Source organism: Nannobrachium achirus, assembly GCF_963921795.1.
Source record: "Nannobrachium achirus genome assembly, chromosome: 14".
Taxonomy (NCBI): domain Eukaryota; kingdom Metazoa; phylum Chordata; class Actinopteri; order Myctophiformes; family Myctophidae; genus Nannobrachium; species Nannobrachium achirus.
Window position 1 is genome coordinate 42926180 of NC_137821.1, and position 14176 is coordinate 42940355.

General features: G+C 39.6%; 1 protein-coding gene across 1 annotated transcript in view; it reads left to right on the forward strand.

Moving 5' to 3' along the window:
- Positions 1 to 4426: 4426 nt before the first annotated feature.
- LOC308297700 (uncharacterized protein) overlaps positions 4427 to 14176 on the forward strand; it is a 19079-nt gene continuing 9329 nt past the window's right edge. Inside the window, exons 1-5 of the mRNA XM_080741248.1 lie at positions 4427 to 4615; positions 11167 to 11312; positions 12875 to 13019; positions 13392 to 13497; positions 13732 to 13940. Of these exons, the coding sequence (XP_080597374.1) occupies positions 4519 to 4615; positions 11167 to 11312; positions 12875 to 13019; positions 13392 to 13497; positions 13732 to 13940 (703 nt within the window). The 5' untranslated portion in view covers positions 4427 to 4518. The remainder of the gene's footprint in view (positions 4616 to 11166; positions 11313 to 12874; positions 13020 to 13391; positions 13498 to 13731; positions 13941 to 14176) is intronic.

A 14176-nucleotide genomic window follows, 5' to 3' on the forward strand; every position in this document is an offset into this window, starting at 1 on the left:
CATATAGTGTTTTTATACTTGTGATGATAATGAATGTTTTTGGTGCTAGAATTGAAAACCCGGGAGTCCGGGACCCCAATTAGTAGAGGACCTGGCTAAGATACTGTGTGTATGCACTTAATTTAGAAGAAAGTACCTCAAGTGTTCTTGGCTAATATGACCCCAAGGAACAACTTAAGAACAGTGAGAAATTCTCTATCTGGGGGCGAAATACCCGATTGATTTAAAGATTTTCTGAGATGCTCAAAATTTTCTGAAAAATTGTTCAGTTCTTTCCTTGGGGTCATATTAGCCATGAACAGTTGAGATTTCCACTCCTAAATTAAGTGCATACATATCTTAGCCAGATCATCATAGACTAATTGGAAACAAGACCGCAAGGACTTGGTGTAATCCTTTCTTGACTAAGCATTTTGTACTCTTGCTGTTTTACATTTCTTTCTAATAAAATATTCAATCAATCAATCAATCAATCAAATTGTTATCATATTAAAGAGGTGTTGCCATAATTTTGTACTTTTTCTGGTTTGTATGTGTCTATGGAGTTAACATTACTCTAGTCTAATAGACCACCAGGTGTGGTTATTGCTGTGTATTTTTGGTTACTTCCTGAAAGCTGAAAAAGAGTCAAAAGGCATGCAGTCGAAAAACACAGATGTAATGACATCATGAACTCATCCCCTCCCCTTTACCATTCTGCCAACACTGTGTGGGTGGCTAACTTCAGCTGGGTCACCTAATGAACTGGTGGGTGTGGCCACATAAAACACTTTCTGTACACTTTTTTCTTTTTTGAAAACATCTTCCTCCTAGTATAATCATAATACCTGATCATCATGTTTTAGGGGGGAAATAATCATGGGTCCCCATCTTTAAAGGACATGAAACATGAATACATATCAGTGTCATTATTATCATATTAAAGGATATAAAAGATGAATAGATATCCGTGTGTGATTCTTATCGTCGTTGTCGGGTGAAAACCTTGTATGTCCAAAACCGTTCATTTTGCAGTTATCATTTAAAAATGATTTAAACTAGTGAAAACAGCCGATCTACAAGCACACAACGCCTCGCACCGCGAGGCGTTGTGTGCTTGTAGATCTGCTGTTTTCACTACTTTTGTGTGACGGCCTTGTATGATGAAGCAGGGCTTTACTTGCGAAAGAACGTACACATTTGAAACTTGGAGATACGAGGTTTCCACCCTACAACGACGATATGAAACATGAATAGATATCAGTGTGATTGTTACGACACATGCAGGAGCAGCGATCCAGAGAGCTTCTCTCTTCATCAGTCTGTCCCTACGCTCGGCTTCAAGAACGAAAAAAGCCTTTTCTGATGATGATGACGGACTGACTGACTGACACACACAAATAACTGTATGAGAGGAGCAGTGGTGGAACTGGAAAGTAACATCTACTCAAGTATTTTACTTAAAGGACAACTTTAGTTTTTTACAACAAGGGTTCATATTTTAGATTGTAATTAAAGAATATAAAAGATGAGTGTTAAATTGATTTCATTTACTTCTTTCTATTGTTTTAGAGATTCTTATTTCAGTGGTTGGGGCATGCGTACAAGTGGCTAAATATGTCATTTTCACACAGAATAAGCCCATTCCCAAGATACAACGCAACCTTTCATGGCTGGATGTGACTTATGGGGGCTAGTAGTGTTACTGTAAATAGCAATAAAGAAACTGCTGGCTTATTGTGTCTAAAAAAGACTTATTAGCCACTTGTACGCATGCCCCCATGCGTACGCATGCCCCACATTTAGCCCGGTAAATGCGATAAAATAATAGAACGAAGCAAATGAAAACATTTTAACACTCACTTTTTCTTTTCTCTAATATCTCAAATATGAACCCTTGTAAAAAAACAAAGTTGTCCTTTAAAGGACAACTTCACCACTTTTCAACCTCTTCATATAATTTGTCCTCACTATGTGCACAATAAAATAGCCCAAAACTCTGTGGACAGTTCAGAAACCCATCTACCAGTGACATCATCGTTAGGCAGATTTTTTGAGTGGTGCAAACCGCTCCTATATTTCACTTTCGGTTTATTTAGCTAAAACATATTAGCACGGGACGATTCTTTCATTCTTCATCGATTGGCTAGTTGATTAACTAAACATTAGAATCGACCAATCAGAAACAGTTCTACTCGTGACGACATGTGTTAGCCAAACAACAGACCAATCAAATGCTGTGTTGTTCATGCTAATTTAGATCTGTCTTGACCATTACACTTGCACTTGAGACCGGTTTAAAGTTCATGAAAGGTCCAGACGTAATGGCCAGGTTGTTTCATATCCTGGACTTTTCCTAAACCCTCTGTGTGTTTTGTTTGAGCTTCTGGTCTGGACTGCATATTATTTTTCTCTTCTATTCACTCTTTGACTGCCACCAGGCTGTTAATGGCCAGGCTGTTTGTCTGACATCCTGTCTGTTCTCCCTGTCTCCCCCTTGTTTTATAACCCACAAGAAGCTCTATTTGGCTCTATCTGGTTTCAGACAGCGACAATTAGGAGTTTCTCCTGCATCTCGGCTACTCAAAATGGAGTTTCTGGTGACACATAAATGTGCAACATGAATGTGCACGATAAATTGTTATTAGCCTTTGGTCTGGTCAAGGATACTAACAAACCTGGCTGGTATGTTGCGCATAATATACTCCCGACATAATCTGTTTCCAAGAGGCAACCCAGCACTTCTTGGCGTTGGCCGTCAGTCAAAGTTAGAGGGAAAAAGTCTGACCAACCGCATGTCCTGGACCTTTCTGGCGCAAATCGACCCCCACCCAGGATTCAAGACAGCGACTACGCTACATTAAACCCTGTAGTCTATGGTTGCTGTTTCGAATCCTGGGAGGTGTTCGTTTTGAGCCGGTGTAAAGGTCAGGACACACGAAAACCTTATATAGTCTGAGCAGACCTCTAGACTGACATCATACACAACACAAAGAATATTGCCATGCATGCCTATCAACACTGATTCGCGCAAGCGCCCTTACAGGAATTAGTTTGCACCGCTCACTTCGCACGGGTGCGATTCTTTTTTTAAACAAGATAAAAAAAATTAAAAAAAAGATCTGTGGGCTTATTATGGCAAGAACAATGGCTTCCATAATAGCAAGGGGGAAACAGAGATAAATAGTAGCCCTACTGTTAAAAAATAGTAGCCTACTATACTGTTATTTTTTTTTTTTAAAGGAGTAGCCATATTCAAAAAGGGAAGAAAAAACTAAAAAAGAATGCTGAGCTGCTGATCCTTGCCTGGATAGCTCAGACGGGGTATTAGAGTTATAGAGTATCAAATAAGCTGAATGCTATAGGATAGAGAAAACATAGCTAAACCAGGGGCCCATCATGTCATCCCAAAAATGTGGTGCCCAGATGTCCCTATAAGTGCCCACGTGACGTGTATTAGTTTATGTGCACTTTGAATTGTTCTTTCTGTGTATGAAATGTTCTCTACAATTAAACAGTCACTACAGTAAGTGGGATGATGCTTCATATTGTATAAGTTGTCACTGGGTCACTGTCACTGTGGTCAGACCCCTCACCACAGTGAGGGTGGCTGCCTGGCTGGACAGGGATGTGTTCCGATGACACTTAAATCCCAGATGCTTGTGGATGGGTGGAGGATCTGACTGGAATACAGAAGTAAGGGAAACACAAAATAAGAGGACACACCTTCAGTATATTCTAGCCATTTATATAGGCCTATGACAACAATGTAATGACACATCAGGTTTTACAGTAGCCAATCACTTCCCGAGACAGGATCTGTTGTTGTTATTCTAAAAAGCATAGGTTGAGTAGACCATTTTATTACTTTAAGTTATTTGTCTACTGAGGAATTTAAGAATTTCACGTTTGTAATACTTTAATTAGTACTAATTTGATCTAAAATAATGTGGTGACATGAATGTGAAGGCAGTGTACGTAGCTACTGAGGGTCAGCACCACCATCTACTGGTTGCAGTGGCTAATTACAGTTAACAGTTTGTGAACATGTTTTAGCCACTGTAAAAAAGGTTTTATTCTATGGCGTCTATGCGTGCATGCCAAAATTGTATCAATATATAAAACACACTGTAGGAATAGGTTGGGAATTATCATGCCATGGGACACACAAATATATCTCTGGACGTGCGTTGTATAAATGATAACGCGAGGACTTTTAAATGTCTTAAAAAAAAGTTCTCTTGCGAGCGTTATAATTTATGGCTAGGATGTAGGACTATACGCACGTTTCCAGTGACACAGAGTGGAACTATGGCACGAGTTAACCTCGCGTCACCATGGGACATACAGGGGAAACGGATTGATTAAACTCCTCCCAATGTTTGGGGGTTGAACTTGGCCAATGTTTGCCTAGTTTTACTACTGGGAAATGATGCGGGTTGTGGAATATGTCTAGTTTCTCTTAGAAAGAGGTGGGAGTATAGCTGTCTGGCTGCTACATTTCTCTGGGAATAACAGCAATCGAGGACATGCCTTCCAATGGAGAACTCTTTCTGGACATCAGACAGAAGGTTTAAAAGATTGGAACTGTTAGTCCACTGTTTCCTTCTGGTTTCCTGTGTGAAATCACAAACGGGTATGGAAATAATGTTTGTGTTTGTCTGTTTGTTTCTTTTGTTCATTCGTTGTGTTGTCGTCAGTGGTGTAAATAATTAAGTACATTTAGTCAAGTACTGTACTTATAATTACAATCATGAGATTGAGTATTTCATCCAGTTGTCAGTATTTTTTACTTCTACACCACTACGGATTCATCTCAGAGGCAAATAATGTGAGCTTGTAGGCTATATCTGCTATATTTCAAAAGATTTCAAAGTGGGACATTCTGTAGGCTACTTTTACCTTTTTGTAGGTTTACTTTAAGTACTTTTTGATAATACTTTTGTACTTTTACTCAAGTACAATTAAAAAAAAAATAGCCTTGGATCTATCTTAGAAGGGGCAGGGGATACCCTCCCCTGCCCCTTCTTTGTATATACTGTTTATTTAGACTTACTGTTTTTTTGTTTGTTTTTCTTTACATATCTACTGCATAGTACTGTGTTCTATTTGTCTGTCATTCAATGTTATATGAGATACTTCAATGGTTTCCAGTGGAAATAAGCTTAGTCTTTTCATGGATCTCCTTTTAGTAGACCTTGTACCAGTGAACTGTACCGTCATGAAACTGTACCTTTTCCTATGCAAACTTCTAATAAAGTCTTCAATCAATCAAAGGTGGATGCCTGATGGTCCACGGAGGTATTGCAGGGGGGACTGCCCCATAGGTCGAACTCCCGTTGGGTCGAACAGCGTCGGCTGAGGCATAGTTTTACTGAGATTAGGGTTTGGGTTTTGCCATCATAGCTTGCCATGCATTCAGCGCGCGTGTGTGTGTGTGTGTGTGTGTGTGTGTGTGTGTGTGTGTGTGTGTGTGTGTGTGTGTGTGTGTGTGTGTGTGTGTGTGTGTGTTTTATATATATATTTATTTTTTACTATTTAGATTATGTATTTTATTTGCTAGGCCTATACTCTTCTTTCTCGTTTGCATGTAAATAATACTATTTTTGAAAGAGGACTGGGCTGTTTTTTTTTTGTTTAGGTTTAGGTTAGTTTATTTTGGTACCATTTCAGACAATGGATACAATGCATACAGTTGTTATTAAGCACATTCCAAACAGTCCAAAAAGTTATAGGCGGAAGCTGTAGCTTATATTGTCTACTCTACCCCATTTCAATAGAGGGTATGCGCGTGACATCATCATCATACTAGGAAGTTATGCGGGAACGCCTACTGAGTGGCAAAAAAACGACTTTCTGCACTTGACAGCCCATACACTAAACAGAAAGGTCCTATCTGATTGCATTAAATAACGTTAAACTCACTTTGCCACTCACTTTGCCACTCGATGTGCCACTCGATGTGCCATTCACTTTATGCATGCGCATACCCTCTATACGGTAAAATATCAAATATTTTGCTTACTTGAATTTACAAAACTGAAAAACAGTCCAGTTCGCCGCTATATCATGTGGCGATATGGAAATATTGCCACGATTATACACCAAACTATACCACTTAGATAATTATAAATGATAAATAGACATAATGCCATATGATAAATACACTTACACAAAAATACATACAATGCACATGTATATGCAGTATATATAGCCTCGTAAACCAGTCTCTCTTCCTGCCTGAAGATGGGAGGAGTCAGTTTACTAGGCTACAGTATATACATGTGCATCAATAAGACTCTGACCCACTATATTACCAATGTTATTTTATGTTTATGCATTTATTACTGATTTATAATAAATGCATTAGTATATATTTTGAGATATTTTCATGTTAACTTATCCCAAATTATTGTATTTATATCTTTTTTTTCTCTTTATTTGACACTTATATAGTAATACTTTTAGAATGTTTTGTATTTATTTATTATCTTGGTTTTAAACATTTTTTTGAATGTGATCACTGATGTACACATTTTCAATTCTTTATCTGAACTATTCCATGTACTTACCCCTATTACAGATATACGTCATCTAGCTTTTGTGTTGGTTCTTGGTGTTGATCCCTCAAATATACAAGTCCCCCTAAGTTGGTACTGGGTCTCTCGCACTTTAAACAGCTTCTGCATGCAGGGTGGAAGTTCTTTATGGTGGGCTTTATACATAGGCTAATAATGGCAATCTTTAGATCAACTAAATCTTCATATTTGAGGATTTGTGTATTGATAATTAGTGGATTGGTTGGTGCTAGGTAGTCAGATTTATTTATTATTCATTTACTTGTTCAATTTCCACGTTATGTATTTTTAGTTTCACTGGTATATACATTTTCCGATTACAAAAGAGAGTCTGCTTGGTCCAGGTAAAACAAAATGTGATAATGATTTATTCAAATGTGTATGTATCTAACAAAAATGCATCAAAAACTGACACTATTGTGGACCCACCGACACACACAAGTTTGCTCGTAGTCGGGATGGTGGTCCCTAAATCAGTGGGAAACCCCCCTGGTCTAGACTATTCTTAGCTGAGTCTGACTTTTACTTTCATATCTACTGTATGGTAATGCATGCACATGTTTTGATTTGACTGATTGAATATCAGTTCCCATGGGAAAAGTATACAGGACAGTACAGTTCAGATACAAGATCTGCTGTACTGGTTCCCAAACACTGGGTCGGGACCCATTTTTAGGTCACTGACACATTTTTATGGGTCCCTTAATTTTTCTACACTTTGTTTATTATTTCAAAACATTTAAAAAAATAATCCCGCGAAAAGCAACATTTTTTAAAGTTATTTCATTAGCAAATCAAAGAAAAGTCCATAAAATAGAAAACAGAAGTTGAAGAAGTAGTGAAAATAGCAGATCTATTCAAGCTTGTGAACTTGTCACAAGATAAAAAGTTTGGGAACCACTGTACCATAAACCCAAGAAAACACTATGGCTTTTTTACATTGGGGTCCTTTTGTATTCTCAATTCATTGAGAAAATAACTGTCAAAGTGGATAAAATACATTATGATAGTCTTTATTATGATACATAGTCCAACACTTGTTTCCCAAACAGTGGATTGTGGACACATTCTTATGGGTCCCATTGTGTTTTTGTTTTTGTTTATTAATATTTCAAAACATTTTCAAAAAAAAAAAAGAAAGAAAAAACATTCCCAGTAAAGCAAACATTTTCATGATTTAAAAAAACACATTCAACGATTTTTTTCTTTTATTTGAAATCAGTTGTCAGTAACCTTATGGACAAAATGGAACTCTCACTTGACACCAGTGGAATGAAGAAATAAAAAACAACTAGAAGCAGTGCTCTTCCGAGCACAGGTCTCCACCAGGCCACACAAATCGGCCTGTTATAGCGCCACCATGAGGCTGATTTAAAAAATGTGGGGCAGAGGTTCTGAATTAGCATCCAGGGAGTGTGTGTGCTCAGTTTGGCAGCGATCGGGCCAACGGCGCCAGAGATTAGCTGGTAACAACCAGGCCACACAAATCGGCCTGTTATAGCGCCACCATGAGGCTGATTTGAAAAATGTGGGGCAGAGGTTCTAGATTGGCATCCAGGGAGTGTGTGTGCTCAGTTTGGCAGCGATCGGGCCAACGGTGACTGAGATTAGCTGTTCACAAACTGCGAGGACGCACGCACGGACGGACGCACGCACGGACGGACGGACGGACGGACGGACGGACGGAGGGGAAAACATACTCTCCCTCAGCCTTCGGCTGGTGGAGACAATTATCAACCAATCTAAGAAATCCCATACATTCGAAAAAGAATGTTTAAGAAGTAGTGAAAATAGCCAATCTGAAAGCTCACAACGCGGAGCGAAGGCCTGCTTGCATCTGCTGTTTTCACTATGGGTCCAGAGCAAACGTCTAATCGTCTCTCTTTTGGGTCTCGAGCTAAAAGGTTTGGTAACTAACCACTGAGTTACAGTGACGTGTTGTGTGAAGAACACTGTACCCTGTAGGCCCTACAATTGAGTACCTGAGACAAATAACAGTGTAAGTCCATATTTTAGGGTTAGGGTTATTTTTTTGAATATAGATATTTTTTGATTTACCAGACCGTAAACCACAAACTAGAGATTTGAGAGAGATTGTTAAGGCACTCCCCCCTCATTTTGTTCGATTGTCTGTTTTAATGTTAACTGATCCCTTTGTCTGCTGAATATTGCTTGTACGGACTTATAATTAGTTACTTATTTTATTTTTCAGAATAGAATCAATTCAACAATACCCCAATCCCCTACCGTTGATTATACACTGTGCTTTACATTACAGCTTAACAATAACCAATATACCAATTTTAGATGGCCAGGGAGACATTTTTACTAAAAAGAATAATGGTTGGAATGGATTCAGCACCCCTGATAACACCTAGTTAGACACCTCACAAGTTAATTTTAGACTTCAGCTCTCCAGGATTTTCCCAGAGGAATTGGGTTTGCATTAATTGAGAGGTATCCCATGGCCAAAATAAAATGCCTGGGTTTCCGAGGCTAATTGAGAGGTGATTCTAGACACCTATAAGAACACATTGGTGAAGAAAGCTATTGGTAATTTTTCACAGATGGTCCAAACATCTTGCTAAAATTCCCTAATTATTATACTGTTGTTCCACAAACTGTTGGAGATATACTGTTTTTCCACTCTCCATAAGTATTATGTCTTATAATTCCTAATTGCGACCGTAAGGTCGCAGTTTAGTATCAAAACCTCCACCGGCCGTCCGTCGGTCGGTCGGTCGGTCGGTCGGTCGGTCACACGTCACACGTCACACCTTTGCCCTGCTCATATCTCCGCATCAGTATGACATCACACTGCTGACATCAGTATGACGTTTGTGTATTGTATGACATCACGCCACATCATCGGCTGAGGACTGTGTGATGTCATCATATCTCCATATATGGAGACATAAGTTGCTCATGCCCAAATATGGGCTGGTGAGGTCAGACTTAGTGTGATGCGTAGGTTATCTCCATATATGGAGATTCAACTTCAATGAGTATATAAGACCGGCATTATCTACCGACAGCTGCTATAAGCCAACCCTGGCGATAAGGTCTGAGTCGAACAAATGCTTCTTTCCTGGCAAGAATTGCCCCTTTATACTGTAGGGCTCGTTTGTGTATTGTATGACATCACGCCACATCATCGGCTGAGGACTGTGTGATGTCATCATATCTCCATATATGGAGACATAAGTTGCTCATGCCCAAATATGGGCTGGTGAGGTCAGACTTAGTGTGATGCGTAGGTTATCTCCATATATGGAGATTCAACTTCAATGAGTAACCATGGCAAACTGTCAACTGCCCGTATGTCTTGATAATTGGTAAAACAAACTTTTGGCCTATTTGTGGAGATAAGCGACCAACGGTCGCTTATCTCCCGATTAGGGAGTCTTACTGGTATAGGCTACATGAGTTAAGTATTAGACTGTTTTTCGTCTCAGGTACTCAATTATAAACCCTGCGCGCGCGTGTGTGTGTGTGCGCGCATTTCCCTGCACACTTCTGGCTTGAAATCATGTCAGTAACCTTATGTACAACATGTAACTCTCACTTTGACACCAGTGGAATGTTCATTGTGTTGTGAAGAATCAACTGTAGTCTCAGGAAGGAAAGTGTGCCCCAGAAGAATTCTTGATGGTCTCATTAGATTTTCAGATTACTTTTATCGCTTAAAAGAACTTCACCTTACAATGAAGAATAGCACGGATCTACACTACAAGCACACAACAGGTTGCATCACTGTAGATCTGTTTTCACTCGGAAAAAAAATATATATAAATCTACGGCCACTTTATGATTGTTTTCATCATCATTATCATTATTATTATTGTACAATTCCTGATTAGTTCTACAGTGTTTCTTAATTTTAATAGTTTTCTTCTTTTTTTTTCAACTTTACTGAAGACAAGTCTAAAGCTTAGTTACTCTTAAACTTGACGAGTTTGCCAAGATTCAGAACACCACCTGTGCCTAGTGCCTTCTTGTTTTTCATTAGTGCTTATGTTTTAGTTTTTAGTTGTTGTTTTTTTATTTTATTATTGTGAGAATCAGACCGGCTACGTGTGGCTAAAAAGTGTCTGATTGTGTTCTAGAAAAGAATCGACTCAAAGACAGACCTGAAGAGTTGATATATTAAGGGTGCTTTATAATTATGCCATGCAAAGCAATTATCCCAGGTCCCTGCTGTAGCTAATAGTGACTCAGCGCATGTAGCCTATTCATAGTTGGGTTTAGCCTGCTCTTGCGTGTCATGGCAAACACCATCATTGTGCAATTATGACATTAACATACCATGTACATGAATCTTTTAAGCTCAAAGGTTACAAACAATAATGTGCGTGCAAATGTCCATGCTGACAGTTCTGCTTTGGGCCATGTCTGGCTCCCATTGCAGCTTTTTCCAGAAATAGAATTGAAATTGAAAGAAACAAGGAACTAGGAACTTGCTGACATGGGCTGTATTCTCTCCTCCCATAGTCTTCTTAACCTCAGACCCATGTGCGATTATTATTAGAATCTCATATGAGTACACAATGATAATTACAAGTTTTGATATCCATAACAATTGTAAGTCTCTCTCTCATTACCCCCCCAGCACACGACCTGCGACCAAGAAATGTGTCCATTACCTTTGGGAATGACTTCTGTCTAACGGCATCCTGGGACCCACCAGAGGGCATCGATGGTGTCGAAGGCTGCCAACGCGAAGACCTTCGTTATGAATACTGTACCATACCTGAGGTTATTAACATTTCTACACTTTACTTGCTTGTATTTTACTTACTTCCATTTAGTACCTTACTTGTACTCTGTGTGTGTGTGTGTGTGTGTGTGTGTGTGTGTGTGTGTGTGTGTGTGTGTGTGTGTGTGTGTGTGTGTGTGTGTGTGTGTGTGTGTGTGTGTGTGTGTGTGTGTGTGTGTGTGTGTGTGTGTGTGTGTGTGTGTGTGGGAATTTGGCCCTGGCATCTTGGCCCAAACCACAACCGGCGTGAACTGAACATAGAAGATCTACAAGCCCACAACGCGTCGAGGCAGCGAAGCGTTGTGGGCTTGTGTCAGCTGTTAAATGTTTGGGTGGGGCTCCTGGGCCGCAGTAGCCTGTGCTTGGCCAGTATTCAGATGATAGACAAGCCAGTGGGCCAATCATGTGATGTCTCTCTGCTCTGTGGGTTAAAATAATACTTTACTTTATTTGTTTATTTAGACGGGACAATGCATATGTAAAAAGCAATGTAAATACACCGGAATTAGCAAGAATGCTAAATTTCGTTCATAGTCCCCACATGAAGACAAAACAACACATACCAACAAACAGTAACCCTACATTAGGAGAGGCCGTTTAAAAACATACATACAAATTCTCCTGTAACCAAGAAAACAACAAAAACAACACATATTACCAACAGTACCCTTACATTAGAAAAAGGATAGTTAAAAATATACATACATGAGCTGTACTATTAACACCTTCTAAGCCTGGCCGTACTCCCTCGGACTTCCTACTGGGTCCCATCAGCCACGCCGTCTATTCCCGGACTTTTGATATAAATTATAATAAAAAAAAAAAAAACATCGGAAATTCTTCTCTGTGTCTTTTTGGAGCGATCTGAAAGGGTTAATATGCTCTGACAGTCATTTTCTGGTGCTGGGTGTGATACTCCTAATATCCAGCAGGCCACGCCGTTGACTCACATTCTGGATGGATGGCTGGCCAGGAGGAGCCTCATCCTCTCCCCAGTGTTGAAACTCAGCAAGAAGCTCAAACAAGATGGCTGGTCTTTGTCTCTGTTCGTGGATCGCGGTTTCAATCACGTTCGGGCGCCGCTTCTCTATCGCTCCTTTCCCTGCTTCGCCGCACGTAAACGAATGGAATTGATCTCCCCTCCGCCTCGCCAAAGTAAGATCGCCGACCTCTGCAGGATGAATATGTACGCTGTGTCGAGCACTCCAGTACGTGTTGTTATCATGTGGGCTTTGTTTTTTTAAAACATGTTTGTAAATAAATGGCTTATTTCTTCGGCGCTACCTCTGTTCAGAGGGTTCTGCCGCGGCTTGCAACGTGTTAAGACTATACATGGTCACAGGTTTGATTGTCAACTAACCATTTAATAAACATTAATAATGTGTTCAGGTCTAAATGGGTTAAATAAATCCCTTGATTAACTTAGGGTCTATGTTCTTTGAGGAGTCTATAGTATATATTCCAAGTGGCAATTTCAATTTCTAAGATAAAACAAAAGGTGCTATTAGTATTTATGATACTAACAATGAAAGTGTATTGTTTATTTTGTCTTTGTCCTCAGTCCGAGAAAGTCAATGTTGGTGAGACCGTTTCTGAAACTATTCACCCAATGATAGAGGGAGGAACGTTGGGATTCTCTGTTCAGACCAGATGTGACGAAGAACCTAGGGGTGAACCCGTGGTTGTAAACATCACCACCAACCCAAGTAAATACTATTACCAGACATAAATATCCCTGCAAAGTTCTATGATTTACCTCCATAACTTTTGAAAGGTCTGGGATTGATTTGGTATTAATTGAAAAGGGATTGACTGACTGACTGACTGACTGACTGACTGACTGACTGACTGACTGACTGATTAACAAGTTTGAGAACAGTACAGCAGTACTGTAAAAAGAAAGGATAACAAAAAAGCCCTGAGGGGGCTTCTTTCCATTGTGTGGTCTATTTTATTGTGTGTACTAATTTACTATTTTAGGACTATACAGTACATAGTCATTGTGATTCAGTTGTGTGTGTGTGTGTGTGTGTGCGTGCGTGCGTGCGTGCGTGCGCTTATCTGTTGTCCTTTCTCAGAGCTTGTGCACGATCTCCAGTGCGTTCTCTACTCCTCCACAGATGCCAACTGTTCCTGGACACCGTCCAGTTACAGTCATGTTCCTGACCTCCGCTTGTTTTACTGGTAAGAAACCGCTGAGCTTTTCCTGTTTATCCTTCCCAGGCAGGGAGACTGCAGCAGGGGACTGTTGCATTGAACACATTAGCCAATTAAATACATGTCTTAGTTTAAAGGTAAAGTAAGTGATAACTTTGCTTTTAAATGAAAGGTTAAATCTCCATATTTAGATAGTTTGTTGAATATAATTAGATTAGTAACGCATATAACAGTAAACTGCATAAAATGCATCTCTCTCAGGATCTCTCTCAGGACAGGATCCAGGTCCCCCGACTGTGTTCCGTTGAACTTAAAGGAGTGCGTGATCTCCCCTCACCCAGACAATGTGAAGAGGGTTTGTCACATTTCACAAGACCGTCTCTACAGCAAGGAAGTTTACTTTCTCTTCAATGGAACACAGGACCACATGTCTGTGAGGAACACCTTCAACATGAGGTTGTTTGCTAAAGGTACAGTATGGTGATGTAAACATTGGGTTATAGTTTAGTACAGTAGGTGATAAGTGTTGATTTTGACAGCAATTTTTGATTTAGTTTTAGTTATAGTAGTTAGTCATCTGAAATGTTTTACTTTTAGTCTAGTTATAGTCGACCAAATACCATAAGATATTTAGTCGACTTAATCTACAGTTGATTTAGTCCACTAATATGTATTTTGCTCTGGGCCTTGATAGTGTCCTAATGCC